Raw genomic sequence first — 22,886 nt, forward strand, 5'->3', positions numbered from 1 at the left:
TCTAGTTCCTCAGATCTGTGCATGTAGGCAAACCGGGGAGGAGTACTAATGAGAGCTTAGCAGCCATAAAATAATAGGATCAACCAAACTTACAGCTGATATCTTTAATGCTATGAGGACACAAAAATAAATACATATTAGACATGAAAGAACCACAGAACAGAAACAACCACAGAAAGAATCACATCAACCACATCCTCAAAGTCATTCAGCTGTATTGTCTGATAGGCCGAAAGCACAGCATTCAAGTTCAGGGTGTTCTGTTCACAGCTATAGATAAAGAAGTAGAGTTGAGAGCTAAGTTGATGGGTTTGGGGACTCAACACCTGGAAGTAAGGACAGCAAATGATAATGGTGGTTACCTCGGAGCAGAAGGCTGAACGGGAACTTTCACTTTTTACTCAAGATGCTTCTAGATGATTTTTTTTAAGATAAACATGTCATCATGTATAACTTTTATAATGAAAAACCAAAAGAGGTAAAGGCAGAAGAGAAGATGAAATCTCACAGGGAGAGAATATAAAGAGAGAAAAGGCAAAAAACTCAGTGCTCACAAATAATGGACATAATTAGTGGGCAGAAGGAAGCAAAAGCAACAGCAAGAGATCCAGGCAGAAAGAGAACCGGGAAAGTACAACTCTGTGGCCAAGGGAGGGAAGTTTCAAAAAGGAACTGAACTGTCAACAGAATCAAAAAGGGAAAAGGGGAGAGAAATAAGATGGCAGAACAAAAGTTAGATCTAAAAGAGGCTTCTTAAAAATCATCACCTTCTCCCTACATTATGCCCCTCAATCTTTGAGAAAATTGAGACCCAGAAAGGTTAGGTGGCTGCCTAGACAAATATTAGCATCTGGAGAGCACAGCAAAGGGAGACCATAGGTGTTTATAGATAGTCTAGCAAATGGGTTCACTTGGAAGGAAGGAAGATCCCAGAAGAAAAGGGGCATCGGTAAATAAAGAGTACCTGGAATAGACAGGAAGAGATGGGACTGAAGACGGAAGCAAACAAAAATAATACAACTTTTCCTTGGAAGCTGGATATCCTGTTTCCTTTTTCACTTGGATTGTTAGATTTAGGAGGTCAGAGGACTCACATAAAGTACCTAGGTTTCCCCAAAACTTCACTCTTAGCTCCTTTCCCCTCTCAAACTCTGCATATACTCTAGGCTCCACTTACCATCTTTACATGAAGGGCTCCCAAATCTCTATTTCACCCCAACCCCTCTCTTAAGCACCCAGATCCACAGGAGATGAATCTCTACTTGGTTATCTACAGGCATCCAAACTGAAATCTCATCTCCACAACTCTGCTCCTGCTCCAGTGCTCTTTGTCTTGGTGTAAGGCCCCATGTGATGAAGAATTTTAGGGAAATTATTGAACATCACCTCTCTTTGTATCTTTGTAATAAGCAAGGAAAAGAAAAACACATTCACTAGATGACAAAGTTGGAGTCACAGCTGTTAGAGCAGCCTTACCCACTGAGTGCCCATTAATGGCTTCATGGTAAGTTGCAAAGTCTTCCATTAGCCTCGTTCAGCTCTATGCCAACTGTAGCAGACACTTGTAGGTACCTCCAATAACAGCCACCTCCAGATGTTCATGCCCTTGCCTTGAGCATGGGTGAGATCTGTGACTAACTTCTAGCCAACAGAATACAGTGAAGATGACGGGATGTCACTCCCATGATTACCTATGATTCCTTCTTGCTATGGAGGCAGAGAGACTTTATCCTTTGCCAGCCTTCAGGAAGTAAGCTGCTCTGATGTGATGTGCCTACGGAGAGGGCCACATGGCAAGGAACTACAGGTGGCCCCGAGGAGCTGAGGACTTCAATCCTACAACCATGAAGAACTAAATAAAACAGCCATGTAGGCTTGGAAGAAGACCCCAAGGCCTCAAATGAGACTTGTGGTCCCAGCCCACACTGATGGCAACCTGAGAGACAGCAAAGGACCCAGCCAAGCCATGACAGACTCATGACCCACAGAAACTGTGAGATAATAAATGGGTATTGTTTTGAGCCACTAAGTTTGCGGTAATTTATTATGCAGCAATAGAAACGAACACACCAAGCAATAATTTATTAATTACTTGAATACAGATATTTATGAACTATGTATGATAATAATGCTAAAGCTAACAAGGTGAACAAGAAATAAAAATTAACTATATTAATGTTTAAGTAAAAGGCTGAACAGAAAGTTTTTTTGTAAATATAAATAATTAAAAAGAGAGAGACAGACAGAGACAGAGACATACCTGAAGGAAGAAGTAGGCCTTGGGCTCATTTTGAACTCACAGTAACATGTAGCTGCCACCCAATACTATGTGAGGCCATACTAATAAAGTATAATGCACAAAACAAAAGGAGAGGCAGTCCTACTGTACCATATGAGCTGGCCAAATCAAATTGATCAATATTTCCCGAGTGTCTCTAAGGCATTAGGAGCAATAAAGGGACATGCATGTTCCTGTCCCTCAAGTATTTTCCACTCTAATGGGGAGCTAAGATAACCATTTTAAAAAGTTAAATCATAATAAAGAATTTTAAAAGTAGGTGAAGACAATGATAGAAAAGATACTATAAAGCGGGCATTAGAATTCATCTGGTAGTTAGTTATAGGCAATAACAGAAGCAGGAGTTCAGAAGAGGGAGACAATATATTGTTATCAATATTATGATTATTGTTTTGCTGATATAATAGAAACATGAGTGTATTCAACACTGGGATTCAATTTCACATTACTGAGCACAAGTACTCAAATTATGAAAATGGGGAGGTTAAAAAACCATTCAGACAAGCTGTGCTATTTCAGGGGCTTTCTAGTGACAGAGAACACTACATTTTACAGATGAATAAATACTGGCAAAGAAGGGTTAAATAATTTGTTGATGGATTAAAAGCCAGGAAGGCAATTGTACTGAGAAGCAGGTTTTTCTCTTAGTCTAGGATGCTACTAAAAACTCACATTACCTTTCTACATTACAATGGCTATTTTTGGTTAATATGTTTTCACTAAAATAATTTGAAGTCCTGAGTTGTCCTTTACTCTTCTTCTCTCTCCAAAGTTGACCAGGAGTCAAGCTTTATCATTTCTTCCTTTGTGAAGTCTCTCACATTTATCCCTTCGTAATTTAATTCCCCAAAGTTTAACATCTTATCTCCAGGATCTCATACTGTTCTACCTGAATCTCTTTCAGCAATCTCCTAACTAATCTCTAATTCCAGTATCTCCTTCCAATCTGTCTTGCAGAGTTCTAACCATGACATTCTCTGCTCAAAGCCCTTCAACAGCCCCCCTCCCATCCCACTGCCTGCACATCTCTTAGTCTGGGAGCCAGAATTGGATCCAAGTCCTGGCTCTACCACTTCCTAGCTATGTGACTTAGATTCTCATTTTTCTCATTTGTTAAATGAGGATGATACCAACTTGTCTCATATATATGCCCTGGTTTTCCTGGGTCAGTCCCTGTGTATGCCTACCCCTTTTGATTAGCATGCCACTTCTCTCTCAAAAGTGTCCTGGTTTTGAAAATAAATCATGGAGTCCACAAAAGGTTGTTATGAGGATTTAATGAGACAGTGCACATAATTCTAACAGACCTGGCATGATGCTGTCTTTTCTCATACTCTCAAACATACCTTGTACTGTGATGCCTGGAATCACATCTCCAACACTGACAACTATAGAAAAACCTACCCTGTACTACAAGGTCTAACTCAGATGCCATCTCCTCACCTTTGCCCAACTCCTCTGCTCATCTAAACCTCTTGTATCATGTGTATCTAACACTAGCTTAGATCATGGTTACATATGCACATGTTTTCGCTTCCTCAGAGATCAGCTGTGGGGAGGACAGTGTCCACTTCTGGTTCCTCTTAGTCCCACTTGTGACACCGAGCAGTGTTCTTCACATAAAAGATACTAAATTACTTACTTCAATTCAGGAAGAATTCAGGATTTGGGCCACAGAATTGAATTTCACTTATCCGTTGACTGTTTAATTCAAGCCTTCTGCTTTCTTACCCCCTTAACATAATTTCACTTGCTCATTAGTACCATGGTAAGGGTTCTAGAACTAGGCTGCCTTGGATCTAGGCTCTATCCGTTACCAGTTTAAAATGCATGTAAAGCACTTGGGAAAAGAACACATTAAGTAATGGATAAGTGATAACTATTCTTATTTGTTCTCTTCTCTTCCTTGAGCTCAGTCAAATCAGAATTCTTTACTATGGAGTGAGGCCTCTCAGCAACATTCTCTGCACAGGGCAGTCAACTGCCGGCTCTCAGCAGATAACAAAGTCTAGCCCCCTTGTCGCTCAGGGGCTTCTCTGTCTTTCCAAGATGTCTGTTTCTTCTCCCACTTTCCCCTTCCTTTATGCCTATAGTCCACACTGGGGCCATTTCTAACAGCTTCTCTGATCACCAGATGAGACTCTCATCTCTGATCAAAGATGAGACTCTTCCTGTCTGGTTCTCTATGCATCACTTTCAGGTACAGGTTCAGGTTCAACCTCAAACCATGCTCCAGGCAGCTCCTCAGGCTCTATGGTTTCCACAACCATAAAAATGTCTCAAAAGTTGCACTCTTACCGATTCCAGTCTTTCTATACCCATCTACAGCCTGAAATGACAGCCTTTCTCCTCTCTTATGATTGTTTCCATCACTCCAGCCTCTGCCACCTGCCCAATTAGACATGCACACAATTATACATCCGAGGGTAAAACTTCTCTTGCACATTAATCCCTTTTTAAGTTTTCTACCACCCATCTCCTGGCTAAAATTCCACATATTAGAGAACCAGGGTCAGTTAAGGCTAGCCAGTGACTCTCGTCTCTACACACACACAACTGAGTGAAGGAAATATTTATTATAGCAAATCAAGAGGACATTCAACTGGACATTCCTTTTACTTTTTGTATCTCAGGCAAAAACCTTGTTTTAGGTGGAAGGGGCAACATAGGTAGGGGTAGGGGTTAAGATACAAACTATTAGGTATAAAATAAGCTACAAGGATATACTGTACAATACAGGGAATATAGCAAACATTTAAAATAACTATAAATAGAGTACAACTTTAAAAATAGTGACTACATTGGACACCTGTAACATATAATATTGTACATCAATTATACTTCAATTAAAAAATAACTAAAAGCCAATTTTTTTAAATGGCAACCATTTGCAACACGGATGGACCCTGAGGGCATTATGCTAAGTGAAATAAGTCGGAGAAAGACAAATATTGTATGTTCACAATAGATACATATATTAAATAATTACATTGCACACCTAAAAGTAACAAAAGGTTATATGTCAAATATATATATTTCAATAAAAAAATTTTTTTAAACTTAAACAAAACAAACCCAAAAAGCCTCTTTTGGTGGAGAAGAGTGGGCTACAACACGCTTGAAGCACTTGAGAATTTAAGTTAATCAAAACTTTTTTTTTTAACACAAATAGAAGCAAAGTGTATCTTCTCTGCTTCAAACATAAGACCATAACTGCATTCCTCCTCGGGTCCTTCAGCAAAAAGCTCAAGAAATTGTAGCCTAGCATTCACTTACAATATTTAAACAAGTTGAACAAGAACAACTATTTATCCAGACACTGAGATACTTACTTGTTTAATTGTGGCCCAGAATACAATTACTATGCTACGGGTATTAAAATACCCACAGATCAAAACTAATGACATAATTAAAACTGCTTCATCCAAAAAAAAAAAAAAACCTAATAAAATCATGATTTTTACCTAATTTTATCTCACTTTCTTAACATTAAGTTTTAACAAAGCCACATACCTCCCACCCTAACCCCCACATCATGATGATTCCCTGGGTAGCTTTCAGAGGCCTTTGATTTGCCCAGGCTCTGCTTCCTGTGCTTCAGACCTGACCTCTCACCCCGGCCACTATTATACCTTTTATATATAGTATAGTAGTGTCAAGAAAAGAATCAAGTCAGGTATGGGTTTCAGTTAAGAATTTATTATTTAAAGGCATTACAGCTTGTAAACTAGTCAAGCAGTATTGAAAAGTGTCAAGTGAAAATGAAAATCCCCTAGCCACCCTTAATCTCCAAGGTAACAACTGCTAATTGTTTCATGTGCATCCTTCCAGAGAACATCTACGCATATGTAAGTATATGTACTTACAAACTCATCTTTCTCTACCCTATTCTGCTCTTCTTTCTGCTGCAACATAAGAGATCATACAATACCATTCTGCACCATTTTTCTCATTACACAGAGAGCCGCCTCACTCTTTTTAACGAAATACGTTCCATAGTGCGTAAACCCCATTCTCTCCATCTCTCCAACCAGTCTCTCATGATGGACGTCACAATTATCGATAGGGAAAAAATGGCAACAACGAGGCAACGAACCTCCCTGTAACAACTTGACTTCTATGCAGTTCCTTTTTAGACAAGATTCACTGGGACAAAAGGTATATGGACTTCACGTTTTGATAAGGACTTCCAAGCTTCCCTCCAAATGGGCTCTAACAATTTATACTCCCACCAACACTGCACAGAGAGTGGGTTTTTTAATCAGTCATCTGGTCTGAAGTTCCTGCAGCTCAAATAGGGAACTAGACATTTAACAGAAAAACAGCAGCACACTGATGACTTTGTCACATCTTTTACTTTAACACAGGCTAGAAAACCATGTGCCACAGTTGGTGGCAGTCACCCCGTGCTGTGATTAGCCTTGCCCCCATCCAAATGCAAATTTAGAGGGTGCTAATCCTCACAATTCATCCAGCTCTTTAAGTCAGGAATTCCTTAGGTTCAGAGATTTTATTGAGTGAATTCAGCACAGAAGAGAAACTTATACTGCTCCTGGCAACACAATTATCTCTAACACCAGGAGTGCGACATAATGCTGTGATAGAAGGTGGTTTCCACTCACTCATAATGTGTTAAAAGCATTGGCAATGGAGGTGCACTTTGAATATGTTACGAAATCAGTACAGCAGCCTGTTCTTGGGCAGGGGATGACCTGGTTGAGAGATTTTGCTAGTTTAAGACAATCAGGTTTATTTTTCCCCCCGGCGATCATCAACATCTGCACAGAATCTAGTGAATCACACATCCAATAACACTTATTTCACATTTTGCAAAGCACTTTGGCATATTTTACCTTATTTAATCTTCATGGCAATTCTGGTAGGAAGGCCAGGCAGGTATCACTCATTAAACAAAGACTCAATGAACACAGAGTATGTGCCGGGTACTCTCTGCTAGACAGTTGGTTTGTCAAGATGAATGAGACACCCCCTGTCATTCACTGTTACCCTGCCCAATCTATCCACAAAGCCTCCACACAGCACTCAGGATACTTGGTTACATGGCCTACAAAACCCCGTGTGATCTGCCCCCTGACCACCCTTCCAATTTCACCCCCGTGCCCCTTTCTACTGCATTCACTATGGTACAGCTGTACAGGACCAAGCTGGAGGAGATTCCAGGTTCTTTCCACCTCAGGGATTTCCACCTTCTTTCCTCCACCTGGGGGATGCTCTACCCCTAACTCCTACTTATCTTTCAATCTCCATTGAACCTGTCACTTCTTCTCAGACCCTTCCTCCCAATAAATTATGTTTCATTTCTTATTCCTTTTCATAGGACTTGACAGCACTCACGATACTCCGTAATGAAATCTCTGTGTATTTCTTTGCATTCCAACTCCCCCACACAACTGCAAGGCTTAGGAGGACAAGAATCAGGGCTTTTACGGCCACTACTATGCCCGCAGCACCTGCCCTCTGCAGTGCCTGCTGCACAGAAAACGTGAAAACCAAAGTACTGAACAAATACAGCCAATGCCTTCAAGAGAGATAGTCTGATGGGGAAATACACAAAGAAGGAAAAGGCGAATTTTGCCAGAATTTTATGGGCAAGGTTGCAGGAAAGACCACAGAGAAGAGACGACTTCTGAGATGATGGCTGGAAGGTCAGTAGACATTTGCCAGGAAGGCGACCTACTGAAATGCTCTAGGCCCCTAAGGGTGGAACACATGTGGGAAAAAGCGAGGACTGTAATGCCTCCCAGACTTTGGGCTTTGATATCTCGGTGGATGATGGTTAAATTATTCAATATGGCAAATGGAAGAGGAAGAGGTTCTATCATATTTATTACCTGGATACATAACACAAGGGAAAAAAGCCCTTGGCAGTGTTGGGCATTTGGATGGTGGCCATTCCTCTGCCCACCTGCCTCTCACCACTCTCAGGCTAAACAGGAAAGATCATGATTTCAACCTGGGAATATTCAATGTTGAGTCATAGGTGGCCACACATCAGGCCAGGCCAAGGGAGGCCAGGGGAAGGACCAGAAGACTTAGGATAGAGAAGGCTAGGGGTTCCTCTAGATCAGAGCACTTTTTTTGGCCAGAAGATGTCGATGATGTCATTTAGTGTGCTTACCTTTTTGGGGGGGGGGCAGAAGAGGAAAGGTTGGGGGGGGAGGAAAAAAGAAAAAGAAAAATTCAGTGCCCAAACTAACTCACATGCCTGGTATTATCTCTTTCATTGCCACTCGACAGACCCTGTCCTGGATTTGGTTCTATGTTACAATTCCTGTGTTGCTCTTCACGGAAGTAGTCAGGGCAGAAATCCTAAATAAATACAATAAAATGCTACCTCATCCCTGAATGGTACCGGGTTGAAAAGCATGAAAATATGTCATTACTAACGGGGTTACCTCATCCTATGAACTCCACAACAGCTTCTCGGCTCTGACCACAGGTCTATAAATACCTCCGTGTTAACAGAAGGGTAGGAAGAAGTAGAAGAATCTGGCATTTGTTGCCACTCGTAGTGAAACTTTCTAGTGCCCCCTCCCCCTGCCCTGCCACACACAGCACAGCATTTCATCAAACAGGAAGCTTTGAATCATAATTCTGGTGAAAACATGAGAACCTATAGTTTATTTCAAAACTGCTAACAGAAGGACGGGAATTAAAAAAAAAAACAACACACATCCTGGAAGCCTCAATGACAAAACAATTCTTCTGGGGAAAAAAAAAATCCTGATCTTTTCAAAGCCACAGTAAAGGAGGGGAAGCGATAGTAGGGAAAGACTAACACTGAGCAGAAAATTATAAAATAGCCAAGCTTGGCATGGGGGGTGGAGGGGGGAGGCATGAGGGGGCGTGTAAGGCAGCAGGGCTAAACAGACAGACAGATAGACTGGCACTGATGATCAGGGACCCAGGGTCTAACCCTGGCTCTGGGTACCATGTGACAGCCCCAGAATGAGTCTCCCTGGGCCTCAGTTTCTTCCTTCATAAGATGAGATGTTGGAAACATCACCTCCACAGATCCTTTCCAGTGTCAAAACATCCCTTTAAGAGCACACTGATTTTTTTTTTCCTGTTGAAATTATAATACCATCAGAAAAGCTACAACAGGCTAGGCAGTTTGGTGATTCGCAAGAAGCCGATGAGTAGGTATGATTATTATTATTTTTATGGGTAGGGGATTTCCTCTTGGAGAAATGAAAATGTTTTGGAACTAGATAGTAGCTATGGTTGCACAACACTGTGAATGTATGAAATGTCACTAAATTGTACACTTTAAGATAGCTAAAGTGGTGATTTTTAGGTTATGTGTATTTTACCACAATAAAAAAAGAAAATTTGCCCAAGACAAAAAAAATGAGCATTTATCTTTGGGATGCAATTTGTTTCCCTTAATTTAAAAATGTGGGGGTCCTACACTGTTGGTAGGAATGTAAATTGGTACAGCCAATATAGAAAACAGTCTGGAGGTTCCTTTAAAAACTAAAAACAGAATTACAGCAATCCCACTCCCAGACATATACTTGGAAAAGATGACAACTCTAATTCAAATAGATACACGCACCCCAATGTTCATAGAAGCACTATTTACAATAGCTAAGACATGGAAGCAACATTAATGTCCATCAACAGATGACTGGATAAAGAAGATACAGTACACACACACACACACACACACACACACAGTGGAATATTACTCAGCCATAAAAAAGACTGAGATAACACCATTTGCAGCAACATAGATGGACCTAGAGATTATCACACTAAGTGAAGTAAGTCAGACAAAGACAAATATCTTAGGATATAACTTATATGCAGAATCTAAAAACTAATACAAATCAACTTATTTACAAAACAGAAATAGACTCACAGACGTAGAAAACAAACTTATTGTTACCAAAGGGGAAAGGGGAGGGGAAGGAATATATTAGGAGTATGGGATGAACAGATACCCACTACTATGTATAAAACAGATAAACAACAAGGATCTACTGTATAGCACAGGGAACTACATTCAATATCTTGTAATAACCTATAATGGAAAACAATCTGAAGCTGTACACCTGAAACTAACACAATACTGTAAACCAACTATAGTTAAATTAGAAAAAATAAAATTTTAAAATGTAAGGGAACTCAATTACAGATGAATTCCAGCTTTAAAAAACAGAGGGATGATAAAATCAGAAAAATTATTTTTCAACAATTCATTGCCAATTAATGCTAAAACTGTTACATGAATGGTTTGGGAAACAGGATATTCACAAGGTCTGAAAGTACCATGCCATAGATTTTTTAATTTAATTATCTATGAAAAACAGAACCTCAGCAATGGAGACACATGGCAGACACCACCTTAATAAGTGATTACCAATAATGGGATAAACTGACATGACATGTCTTCAACCAAAATGTGATGCAGTGGGACATACACAACATCACCTATGTAATTTTCTTGCCAATAATACATAACTGGAATCTAATCTCAAGAAAACAATCACACAAAGCCACACTGAGGAGTGTTCTAAGTGACAACTGTCCTGGACTCTTCAAAACCATCTATGTATTGAAATGAAACAAATAAACAAAGGAAAATGAACTGTACTTGACAACAGGGGAGAAAAGGGAAAGATAATCAAATTAAATACTTGTTCGTTGATTGGATACTAAATGTCCCCTCAAAAGATGCTATAAAAGATATTTCAGGATAGTGGAGAAAATGAAATTTAATTACAGGCTATATACTAGATAAAATTATTGAACAGATGATAATTCCTTGAGTGTAAACGCTATTCTTGTTATGTAGAACATTCTTGCTCCCGTTTTTTTTTTTTAATTAAAATTTTATTTTGAGGTTAAAAACTTCATTTGGAGATTCTCGTGCAGTTGTAAGAAATAGTAGAGAGAGATGCCATATACTCTTTTAGGTATGTTTTTTTTGGGGGGGTGGTTTTTGGGGGGGTAGATAATTAGGTTTATTTATTTATTTATTTGTTTATTTATTTTTAGAGGCAGTACTAGGCATTGAACCCTGTGCACGCTGAGCATGCGCTCTACCACTTGAACCATATATCCGTTCCCCACCCCAGGTATGATGATGATTAACCCCATTTTATAGAAGAGGGTGAGGCCCAAAGAGATGAAATAACTTGCCCTTAGCTAGCAGAGATAGAGCCAGGATATGAACCCAGGGAGTCTTCCTCCAGGGACTGCCCTTGACCACTCCATGAATCAATTGAGGCTTTTGGAGTTTAGGTAACTATGGTTGCCAAATGGCAGAGCTGGGTTCAGATCCAAGTGTATTGGATTCCAAGGCTCATGTTCCTTCCACACTGCATGCTTGGGAAGGAATGGCTGGCTCCTAGAGACAATTTTCCTGAAAGACAGTTTTTGGTTACCCCCTTGATGTTTTTCACCATAATCCACCCCGCACCTGTTCTGCCCCGCTAAGGAGAGATGAAGAGCTCATTTCTTGCACCTGCTGCAGATGAGGCACTGTGCCAGATAGAGAAAGAAAAAAAGTGGGTACAGCTCAGTGGTAGAGCACTTGACTGCAGATAGAGAAAAACAGAGGGGAATCAGGGCTCTGCTGTGTAATTTCCCCCTTTTTGTACATCTCCCTGTCTCCAATCTCACTCCCTAAAGAGTTTTTGGAGTCAATAAGAGAGATAGACAAAAAGTACAAGAGTACTTGAGGAAGTATTAATAGCAAAAAAAAACTGCTCTAACCAAACCCCCCAGGGGTTTGGTTGGTTGTTTATTTTTTTTTAATTTGGGGGTAGAGGAGGGCACAGAGTGGCTGAGACAGTCATCCAGAAGCCCACATAATTCACTTCTTGTTGGAGGCACTGTTATTTTCTATTCATTTCCAAATTAAGTTGTTTTCTCATTTTAAAAGTAATATGTATTTAATATATAAAATTTGGAAAATAAAAGTATAAAAAAGGAAAAAAATAAATGCACCCTACTACTGGGGATAGCCACTTTAACAACTTTGGATAATTCCCAACCATTCTGTATTTATCGTCACATCCCTGGGTGTTCATGTAACATGTCAACACAGAGAGATATATATAAATCCCCACTTAAATTGAAAAGACAGAAATGGGATAATTTCATACTCTGCCATTATATCATGAAGATTTTCCTCAGCATTGGTCTTGATTTTTAATAGCCAGATATTTTACTCTGTGGACCTGCTGTAATTTGTTTACATTCCCTACTATGGAAATTATGCCTTCAATTTTTCACGATTTATAAAAGACTTTAGTATATAAAGCTGTCTACATCTATCGGATACTTCCTTCAGAAATTATACTTTTAAAAATTAACAACGTATGTATGACTGAAACATGATGCTGCACACCAGATATTGACACACTGTAAAATGATTATACTTCAATAAAAAGAGAATGCAAAAAATTTTTTTAAATTAACAAGGAACTCATGTTACGTACAGAAAAACTGGAAGACACAAATAAGCAAAAATCAAGTCAACTGTAATTTCTCATTTTAATACTTTTGTGTCTATCACTGAGACTTTTTTAATAATACTTTTGTGTCTGTCACTCACTTTTTTATATGAAACATACATGGACACAACACATAGATTAAGATGGGATCATACTATTAATAATAAAAGTAACAGTTACTAAGACTAGTTATCATGTACTGAGTACTTACCACATGCCAGGCACTGTGATTTTATTATTTAATCCTTGCAACCACTTTATGTATTAGCTCAGCAGTTCCCAAACTTGTCTGCATATCGGAGTCACCTGGGAGGCTTCAAAATTCCTGAGCACTGCATCCCATCCCCAGAGATAACGGATTTAATCCACCTGGGTGAGCCCTGGGCTTGGGTGGGCTTCAGCGATCCCCAGGTGATCCTGATGAGCATCCAAGGTAGGAACTGTTAGGTTCGCTGCTATTTTATCCCTTTTTTAACTGATGTGGAAGTTAAGGAACACTCAGGTAGGTAACTTCCCACAACCATGTGGCTGATAAAGCTGGGATTTCCATCCAGCTCTATGCCTAGAGCCGACACTTTAAACTGTTAATAATTTGAGACCTGCTTTTCCCCACTCCCCACCATTTAACACCATATCATGAACCTATTTCTATGTTAATAAGTATGACTCCACATTATCATCTTTAATAACTATAGAATTCCATTGTATTGATTCATCAGAATGCAAGGGTTATCAATTTTCCCCACTAGAGAAAATGCTACAACGTATATCCTTATTGATACATCTTTGTGCACAACCTTCATTATTTCCTTAGGATGAACTCCAAGAAAAGGAATGACTGGGTCAAAAGGTGAAGACGTTTTTAAAAGCTTTTGATAAATCTGGCCAAATTGACATTCCCACTAGGCATGTATGTGAATGCCTGCTTCCTCATGTCTCTGCCAAAGCTGTGTTCTCTCATTTCTTTTTAATTACTGCAAATTATGTTTGAAAAAATGGTACACCATTTACTTCTCCCTTTCTTTGCTACTAAGAGGGAACATTTTTTCACATTTATTGGCCATTTGGATTTTTTTATGTATTTTTCTCCTCTCATCCTTGGCACATATTTCTAGTAAAATATTTGTATTTTTCTTATTGTACTGTAAGTCTTTATAGATTAATTAAAAGCCAGTAAATAAATGCATGGAAATTCTAGAGCTGAAAATTCAATATCTTATATTAAGAATTTATTGGATATGCAAAATAGAAGCAAAATAGTAAGATTGTGAACAAAAAAAAAAAAGTTCACTATAAATACCCAAACTGAAGACAATTGGGAAATTAGTGAAGAAGAGTCTTTTAGCAATTTATTTCTAGTTTTCTCATTAACTTTATTCATGACTTCGTGTAGAAATTTTTAATTTTCATACAGTTGATGACATTACTATTCTACCTTTTATATTATGCATACAAATATCTTCCCTATTATTATATAATTATAGAGACTATAATTATAAAAATATAAAGGTTATATAAATATTCCCTATACAAGTATTATAAAGATAATTATAAAAATACAAAGATTATAGAAATATCCTATATTTTCTGAGTTCCTTTATCATTTCTCTTTTTTTTTAACTTTTAATTCTTTAATGCAGCAGTTCCCAAACAGGATTACACATCAGAATTACTTACAGAAGTTCTTTAAATGCTCATGTCTTAAGATTGAATCTCAATTTGCAAGGATGGGACCTGAGCAGGAATATTTTTTTTTTGACCATATAGGTCCTTTTTTAAAAATTTTAATGTCTTTATTTTTTAATTTTTTATTTGCATTATTTTCATTGGAGTATAGTTAGTTTACAATGTTGTGTCAATCTCTGGTGTACAGCATACTGTTTCAGTCATACATATACACATATATTCATTTTCATATTCTTTACAATTATAGGTAGGAATATTTTTAAAAGCAATTCCAATGCCCCTCTCTCCTTTCTTAAGAAACACTATTTTACACCTTCGAAATTTATGTTGATGTCCTTTTTCCCCAATTACTCCAGCACATTTGTTAAGCAAGGCATTTCTTCAAGTTGAAATGCTGCCTTTATCCTTGTTGGTAAGTTCTGTGAGAGCAGAGACCACAGCCGATTTTCCTGACCATTGATTGCATCTCTAGCCCTCAGCACAGTGCCTTGTGCACAACTGATGCTTGATATTAATTGAAGAAATAAATGACACCTGACAGCACAATCTCCACCCTCATCCCACTCCACACTGGCTAGTACTCTCGTCAATATTTTCTTGACTATCAGTCCAATCAAATTGATGTTATTAATGATGGCCTTGAGTTATTCAGTCATGCTCAACACACTCTGTTTAAAGTGGCCAGGAAATGTATTAGAGGACTCCATCCAACGAAGCCAAAATAATAATGTTGGCCAATTTTCAGAAGAATGTGACTTCTGATCAGATTCTCCATGGAGGAACTAGACAGCACTGACCCGAGAGATTAACGACACTTGGCTTCCTCTAGCTCTTCGAGTTCCTCTACCAGCTCCAGAGACTGACTCAGAGCTTCCCTGAGCTGGGGACAGACCCAGACATTCCCTCTTCCACGAGTCCACGGAAAGAAAAACTGGAATAGGGAATCAGGAGACCTGGGTTTCAGTCCTGTCACCACAATCATCCTGTTTGACTGTGAGCCTGTCGCTTAACATCTAGGGGTTGGGCTAGACGTTTTCTAAGGATCTCTTCAGATCTGAACCTCTACCTAAAGACCCAAACAGACTACTACAGGGCAGGCCTTCCAAGGACAACCTGAAACTCCCTCCACAGAAGAGGGTCCCAGTCCTATTCCGGGCTATAGCAAATAATGGTGATAGAAGTAGTAACAGTAATAGAATAGGAGTAATAGTAACAGCCATTGCTAAATTTTACTGAGCACTTATTATATGCTAGACAATATTCTAAACCTTTTACTAATAATAGTGGCACACATACTTACATGCCACTTACTATGTTCCCAGCATTTTGCTTAATATTAATTTAATCAATCACCACAACCTTATAAGGTGAGTTCTACTGGTACCTCTATTTTACAAAGGAGAAAACCGAGAGACAGAGAAGGCCTTGCCCAAGATCTCACAACTACCAAGTAATGAAACCAATGGAGTTGAGCTCAGACCCATACTTTTAACTCCTCTACCATACCACCACCCAAACTATCATTGCAACTATGCTCGTCACTTCAGAGGTTGCACAAAACAGAGAGTGAGTTGCAGTTACTTATATGGAATACTCCCTTCTTCACTAATGCAAGAAAAATTGTTTTCCTCCGAAGTAATTTTAAGCAGATCAGACTTCAGGGCCTAAGACGGCAAAAATATATTACTTATTAAGAAATTATGACATTCGTGTTAAGAATTGTGATCCATTAAAATGTCTCATTAACAAATAAATCATTAACCACTTAATGACATTGCCATTAAGCAGAAAGAAAACACACCAGCTCTTTACGCCTCATTAGGAACAAAACTTTAGAGCCCCACGAGCCCAAACTCCAATTCCAGACTCTCCGAACTGTCTTTTCAACATCAACCTGACGGCTCGCAGGTGTCTCAAACAGAACAGGTCAAACCAAATGCAGGACACTGACTTCCCACCATGCCCACGCCCTTCTCACCACCCTGTAAGTTGGCCATCTCATTGGCGCCATCCCCAGGCACCCAAACTGGGTGTCAACCCAAGCTCGGTTCCTCTGGCATCCAGTCACAGACCGTTTCTAGAATTCATCCCATTCTATCTCTGCCCCTGCTGCTGGCTCAGACTCTCACCATCTCTCCCCTAAACCACTATGCCGGACACATCCCATTTGGCTCTGGGCTTTCACTCTCCCCGGCTCCAACCCCACCTCGACGCTGCCGCCAAAGTAATCTTTCGCAAACAAAATCTGATTATGTGACTTCTCTGTTTAGAATCTTTGTCTTCGGGATCAAGTGGAAAATCCTTCCTGGAATATACAAGGTTCTTTATTATCCAGCCTCTGACTACCTTCCCGGCTTCATCTGAGGTCGTGGCCCACACATCTCACACGAGGCCAACCGAGCAACTGGGAAGTTCCCAAACAGTGCTCCTCTGTCTGCCCAGAATGCAATTCTCTCATTCGCCCCTCCGGCAAACTCCCACTCATCTTGTTCAGCCCAGCTCAAAATTCAGAGTTCATCACACTTTTCTCTGGGTTACTATCGCATTTTATACCTCTCCCTATGATAACACATATTCAACCTGACGTCATTATTTGTTTATATGCTTGTCTCTCCCATAAGACAAGGAACTCTCTAGGTGTCTGCATCTTATGCATCTCTGTATTTTACTTCTTTTTTTTTCCTTTCTTTTTTTTAAATCAGTACTTTTGGGAGGGGGTGATTAGGTTTATTTATTTATTATGGAGGTACTGGGGATTGAACCCAGGACCTCATGCACGCTAAGCATGCACACTACCACTGAGCTACCCTCCCCCTGTATTTTACTTCTTGAATGAAAGGATGTCTCAGGACTTAAACAAGAATATCCAAACTGCCCCTGATAAATGCCCACTGTGTGAGTCAAAGCAGGTGTAACAGGCCGAATCTCATTTCAACGAGTATCTTTAAATTGACAACCGTCGCATATCAAAAATACTTGTGACAGCTGTAACCACCAGGAGACAGTTTTCAAAGATACATCGGACCACCAACAAACCTACCTGTTGACTATTTATAGATATTCGTGCTCCTGTCATTCTCCTCCATCTAAGAGGTCCTTCACCTTTTGCGGGTCACAGATCAATGTGGGCAGTGTTTGTCCACCATTTCTTAAGTCCATACTCCCTTTCGATAAACATAAAAATGCCCCCCACCCCTGGAGATTTTGATACTCTCCCAAAGGGTGCAATTTGCAACCCCACCAGAAATACAAAGTAACTTTATATGTGGTAAGATTTCACAGGTTCACAAAGAGATATAATCCATTAGGCAAGTTGAGCTTGGCTCTCAGGTTGCTGCACAGTATGAAAAGAGGCATTTTCCTTCTATTACCAAAAATAAACACTGTAACATTAGATACCCTTTAAAATCTTTTTTGGGAAGAGGAAGCCAGGGAGGTGCTGACATCTGTCTACCCCACCTCTGAGAACATTATGATGGAAATTTGCCAGAAACAAATAAAAACCAGAAATATGGGGGTGGGGGTGGAGGTTGGGTATATCTTGGTGGTAGAGTACATGCTTAGCATGCACAAGGTCCTGGGTTCAATCCCCAATACTGCCATTAAAAAAAAAAACAGAAATATGAAAAAAATGTCCTCCGTTTCCTCACACATAAACCCCACAAGCTCATGTTCAAATGAAGAGAGTTCTGTTACAATGCTTCTGGCACTACATTTTCCTGCTACTCTGCCCCTCCCCCCACACACACCCCTCCACCCCTTCTTTAAAATGATCTTAACTTTTAGCTAGCAGCAACTCCTTTTAAACTAACACGCTTGGTCCCAGCAAAGACAAAGGGTTAAATTAAAGAACCAGCTAGCTGGCTGCCTGCCACTGGCTTGGGGGTTGGGTTGGGATGGAGGATAGAGGAGGAGGAAAAAGCAGTGGGAGAAATAAGTGCTAACTTCTTACCCTGCCACATGGCCATCTTGCTGCTCTTCTCTTCCACGCTGGGATCTCAGGCTCAGAGGTTCCCAGACCCGCCCCCCTCTCCAGTTTTGGAGGGAGACTTGACTGGGATGGAGATGCAACAGCAGCTGTGTTGTCTTGTTTTCTGCAAGATGCTCAAGGCCCAAACCTGAAAAGTGTCAACAGAAAAATGAATACCTATATGAAAAACAAAAACACGTTCATAGGTAAACAACAAGTTTCTAACGTATGGCACAGGGAACTAGATGAGTATCTTGTAGTAACCTATAATGATGAAGAATATGAAAAGGAATATATGTATGTATACATATGACTGAATCACTATGCTGTGCACCAGAAATTGACACAACATTGTAAACTGACTACACTTCAATCAAAAAAATAGAAAAAAACACATTCAAATCCTTGAAAATTACCTCCTGCAGGCACGGACAGGGTCGAGTTTCCTCTTAAGCAGCAAGGTATAGCCAAAGAAAGAATGCGGAGATCGCGTAATATTGCAACCGAGTGCTGTCTGATTCTGCATGAATCACTGGATCTCCAGTAAATGGCTTTCAGAATCTCAAAGGATGACTGGTTGGATGAGATAACCATTGAGTGTCTCTCCCTTATTGAAATGTCACAATTTGGGGAATGAAGAACAGCATAATATCATGCCTTCCCTCAACGCCCCCCCCCAAATGCCTAACTTTACATTAAAAAAATATTAGAAAGGAGAGCAAATTTTGCAACTAAAGTTTTCAAGTAGATCTCATAGAGGAAAAGAAAAGAGGTGTAATAAAACATGAATATATATTGATAGATGTGTGTTTATTGCCATTTTGAATGAAAAATATGAAAATGAATATATGTATATATGTGTATCACTGGAACATTATGCTGTACAGCAGAAAGTGGCACATTGTAACTGACTGTACTTCAAGTTTTTTTAAAAAAGTGAAGAGCAATGTCCTTTGGGTCTTGGGTCTTCCTCTCCACTCCACTTCATTATACTTTCCCACTTTCCCAATGTCCTGTAGGGAGCATAGATTGCTTTTCAAATCAGGCAGGAAAAGATCCAAAGGAAAAGAAAAATGCAAAAACAGAATGCCAATTTAAGTAAGGCCAAATTGTTTCAGATAATTCCTATTGTTAAAATGTCAAATTCAGTCTTAGGACAATACCATTTGCAAGGATATGAAAGACGCTAGAAAGGGGGAAAAATGATAGGTCTGACTACTTCGTTTGATTCTGAGGTTTAATAATATATTAAACACTTTGTCCATTTAAACAAGTTCTTAATTAGCACATTGATCTTTCTTATTTGGCATACAAGCCAATCTGATTTTTCTAATGAAAAAAGTCCTCACCTTTTTGACCTGGTGAACTTCAAAGCAGATTGCTATGTCCATAGCTTTTCTATAAGCAACACCTCCACCCAACGAAGTGAAAGCGCTCACGCAAACATACTGAAGACTAATAGGAACATGAGAGCCATCATTTGGCCTTTTTTAAGTGACTTTTTTTTTAAAGGACGAAAGTGTGAATGTGCTTCCCAAAAAGCCAAGAGAGAAAAGACAATGCTTTGGATAAGGAAAGGCTCGCAAAGTCCAAGAAAACTAGGAACTCACAAAAATCCCAGGATGAATTCGCCAGGAAAAAGCGCTCTGATGACTTATCTGGAACCTGGGACAGTTTGTTTTGGTTTGCCTTTTTTCCCCCTCGTATTTAGCGTGCAGTTAAATAGTACTGAGCCGCGCCTCGTGGGGCCAGGAGAATTTAACATCTCCCAAGTCAAACTCGTGTAGCTGCTCATAAACGTAAGAAGTTTCTGTAAAGCAGATTCTTAGTGGCTCTTCATGCTCCACACTTCTGGATTTCCCTCACTTATTAGGGGTAGCTTACACTGACGTTATCACACGGGCACACGTACAACTTCACCTGGCACTGCAGAAAACTGATTTGCTCGGAAAGGTTAATACGGTAAAGGCGCATCAACGTGAAGGTAAAGTTTTCCCCTTCTGGGTGAAGGCGCTCAAGCGCAAGCCTGGCAAGTCTGAAGAGAACCAGCTCCCCGAGTTAAGTGGGAAAAGGAAAATGCAGCAACTACTTTTCCGAGAGTCTGGACTCTGCTTCACTACGACCCACACAAACCTGCCAGTCCAGAGCAAGAGAGAAGAATGGGGCCTCAATAGGGCTTTACCAGCCAAAGTCACCCTGCCTCAGTCCTGGAAGGGGGACGTCTGCAGCTAACCTCCTCCATTCAAAAGCGAGGCAGGCTTGGCGCGGCTCCTCGAGGAAACTTCGCTGGGACAGCGCAGGGACCCAGGCTCAGAGAACAGGGCTGGGCTCCCGGAAAGATGCCGCCCTGCACTGGCCAGAACTGGCTGCTCTAACTCCCCCGAGTGCCAGGCGGCGGCGGCCGGGCACGGGGAAGCCCCATCTCCGGGGAGTCGAGCCAGCGGGGGAGCGCTTCCCCTGCGTCGCTGCGCCCAGGGGGTGATCCGAGGGTGGGCCGGGGGCCAGCGGCCCACCAGGGACCTGCTGGGGTCGGGACAGCCCATTGGTCTTTACCTGTCGCCGAGGTCAGCAGCGGCGGAGCCCGCGTCCGCCGCCGGCGGGCCGAGCGCTCAGTCGGCTCTGGCGTCCGGGACACTAAGTTGAGCTAGCGCCCCACGTAGCCGGCAGAGCTTCATTCACAGCCCAGCCGGGAGGAGGGGGAGCGGAGCGGGCGCGCGGCTCATGTGACAGGCGCCTCGCAGGGATCGGCCAGGCACCGCCGCCGTCTGCGCGTGCGCGCCCCGGCCAGCCCTCTCCGCGCACCTCCGCGGAGCCCGGGAGGAGGTGATACACGCCCGGGAGGCAGCAGGGCGGGGAGAGCCGTGGCGAAGGCGGTGCTGGGAGGAGTTTCCGCGCGCGCAGCCGCAGTAGGTCGGCCTTGCTCGCTGCCATATTTAATGAGGACTGGGCGGGTCCTAACCCAGGGCGGGGCGTGTTAATTGCTTTTGAAAAAGAAATACTCTTATGTTTCACTGTGTCGAGCCAGCGGTACGGTTTTTTGGTTTTGTCCTTAGAACAAAACTGTTTATCCTGAGCTTTTGGCCCACCGAATAGTTAGTAGTAGAAATCTAATACTAATTACATTAGCTCACGTATTTTTGAGCCTCCAATTATATGTCAGGCACTGTTCTGTGCCCTTTACTTTGTTTCATCTCATTTAATGTGCACAGTAACCCCACTGGGGTACGTACTATTATTTCGCCACTTTTATTCATAAGAAAACAGAGGCACAGAAAGGTTAAGTAACTTGTCCGAGCTCACATAACAGTAGTAGTATGAATAGTGATCAAATACAGTGATGTTTATAACAGCCAACTTGATCCTCATAGCAGCACTGGAAAATCTACCCTGCAATTTTTGGTATTATCTCCAATTTAAGAATTGCAAAACAGAGGCTCAGAAAAGCAAATGTCATAGGACTAGTAAGGGATAGAAACTGGGATTCCCACCTAGGTCTACCTGACTCCAAAGCCCTTGCCCTAGGATTAGCCCCTCGTTTTACAAAAGAGAAAACAAGCCAATGGGGGTACGTTGACCTACTTAACATGATCCAGCTAATTATTAATTGGCAGGACTGAGACCGGAATTTATATAATCAATCCAGGTAATCTAACTGGAACCCTGGAACTCTAATTCAGAGTCTACTATAGTGAACAATTTTGAACGCCTACTTTGGGCAAACTAAGTGGTAAGGGAAACAAAACCTGCATCCTAAACCAATCAGCCCAAGGCCACCAAAGACAAAAAATCTAATCAGAAGACTCTGGCTTTTTGACCCATTGCAACGAGGGAGATTGCACACCAGAGAAACCACAGGGCATCTCACCAAACAAAGAAAAAGAGTCATTATGGTATTGGGGGGAAGGGTGGAGTTTAAGTGAATTTTAAATGAAACATTGTTTTGTTTTGGTAAGCTCAAAACAGGGCTGTGTGAAGTGGTCAACGACAGGTCTGGACTTCGAAGTGAACCGAGTCCTGTTTCCTTGGGAACCAGAAAGTAATGATAGATGTGGAATGTTGTGTCCAGATACCCCTTATCTGAAGGTCTGCACCTGGATTGGAAATTGAGGCTGCTTCTCTGGGTCCAAGAAATTTATGTCCTCCAGACAAAATGTGGGATGTTTTATTCTCACTGATACGATTTCAAGCAGCAAAGTTTCTGATAGTCTATGATTGTAGAAAACAAAGTTTCTCAGTGAACAAAAAACATGGCGGTAACTCAGATAAGAGGGTTGTTATCCTCTCTTACAGCTGCAGCATGTCGTGGGGAGAAATATTGTTCCCTGTTAAATTTGCAGCTGGTTTTATCTATGGCTGTTATGGCAGCCTGATGAATGGACAGGATTTTGCGTTCACAGTCCAAGCTCATTTTTACTTTCTCACCTGGTAACATTTAGTCCCTACC

General features: G+C 40.8%; 1 protein-coding gene across 1 annotated transcript in view; it reads right to left on the bottom strand.

Annotated features, from left to right (window-relative positions):
• CLCN5 (chloride voltage-gated channel 5) overlaps positions 1–21,168 on the bottom strand; it is a 161,071-nt gene extending 139,903 nt beyond the window's left edge. Inside the window, exons 1-2 of the mRNA XM_031445213.2 lie at positions 20,996–21,168; positions 18,425–18,590 (exon numbers count right to left, since the gene is read on the bottom strand). Of these exons, the coding sequence (XP_031301073.1) occupies positions 18,425–18,440 (16 nt within the window). The 5' untranslated portion in view covers positions 18,441–18,590; positions 20,996–21,168. The remainder of the gene's footprint in view (positions 1–18,424; positions 18,591–20,995) is intronic.
• Between the last annotated feature and the right edge of the window lie 1,718 nt (positions 21,169–22,886).

Source organism: Camelus dromedarius, chromosome X (genome assembly GCF_036321535.1).
Source record: "Camelus dromedarius isolate mCamDro1 chromosome X, mCamDro1.pat, whole genome shotgun sequence".
Classification (NCBI taxonomy): Eukaryota; Metazoa; Chordata; class Mammalia; order Artiodactyla; family Camelidae; genus Camelus; species Camelus dromedarius.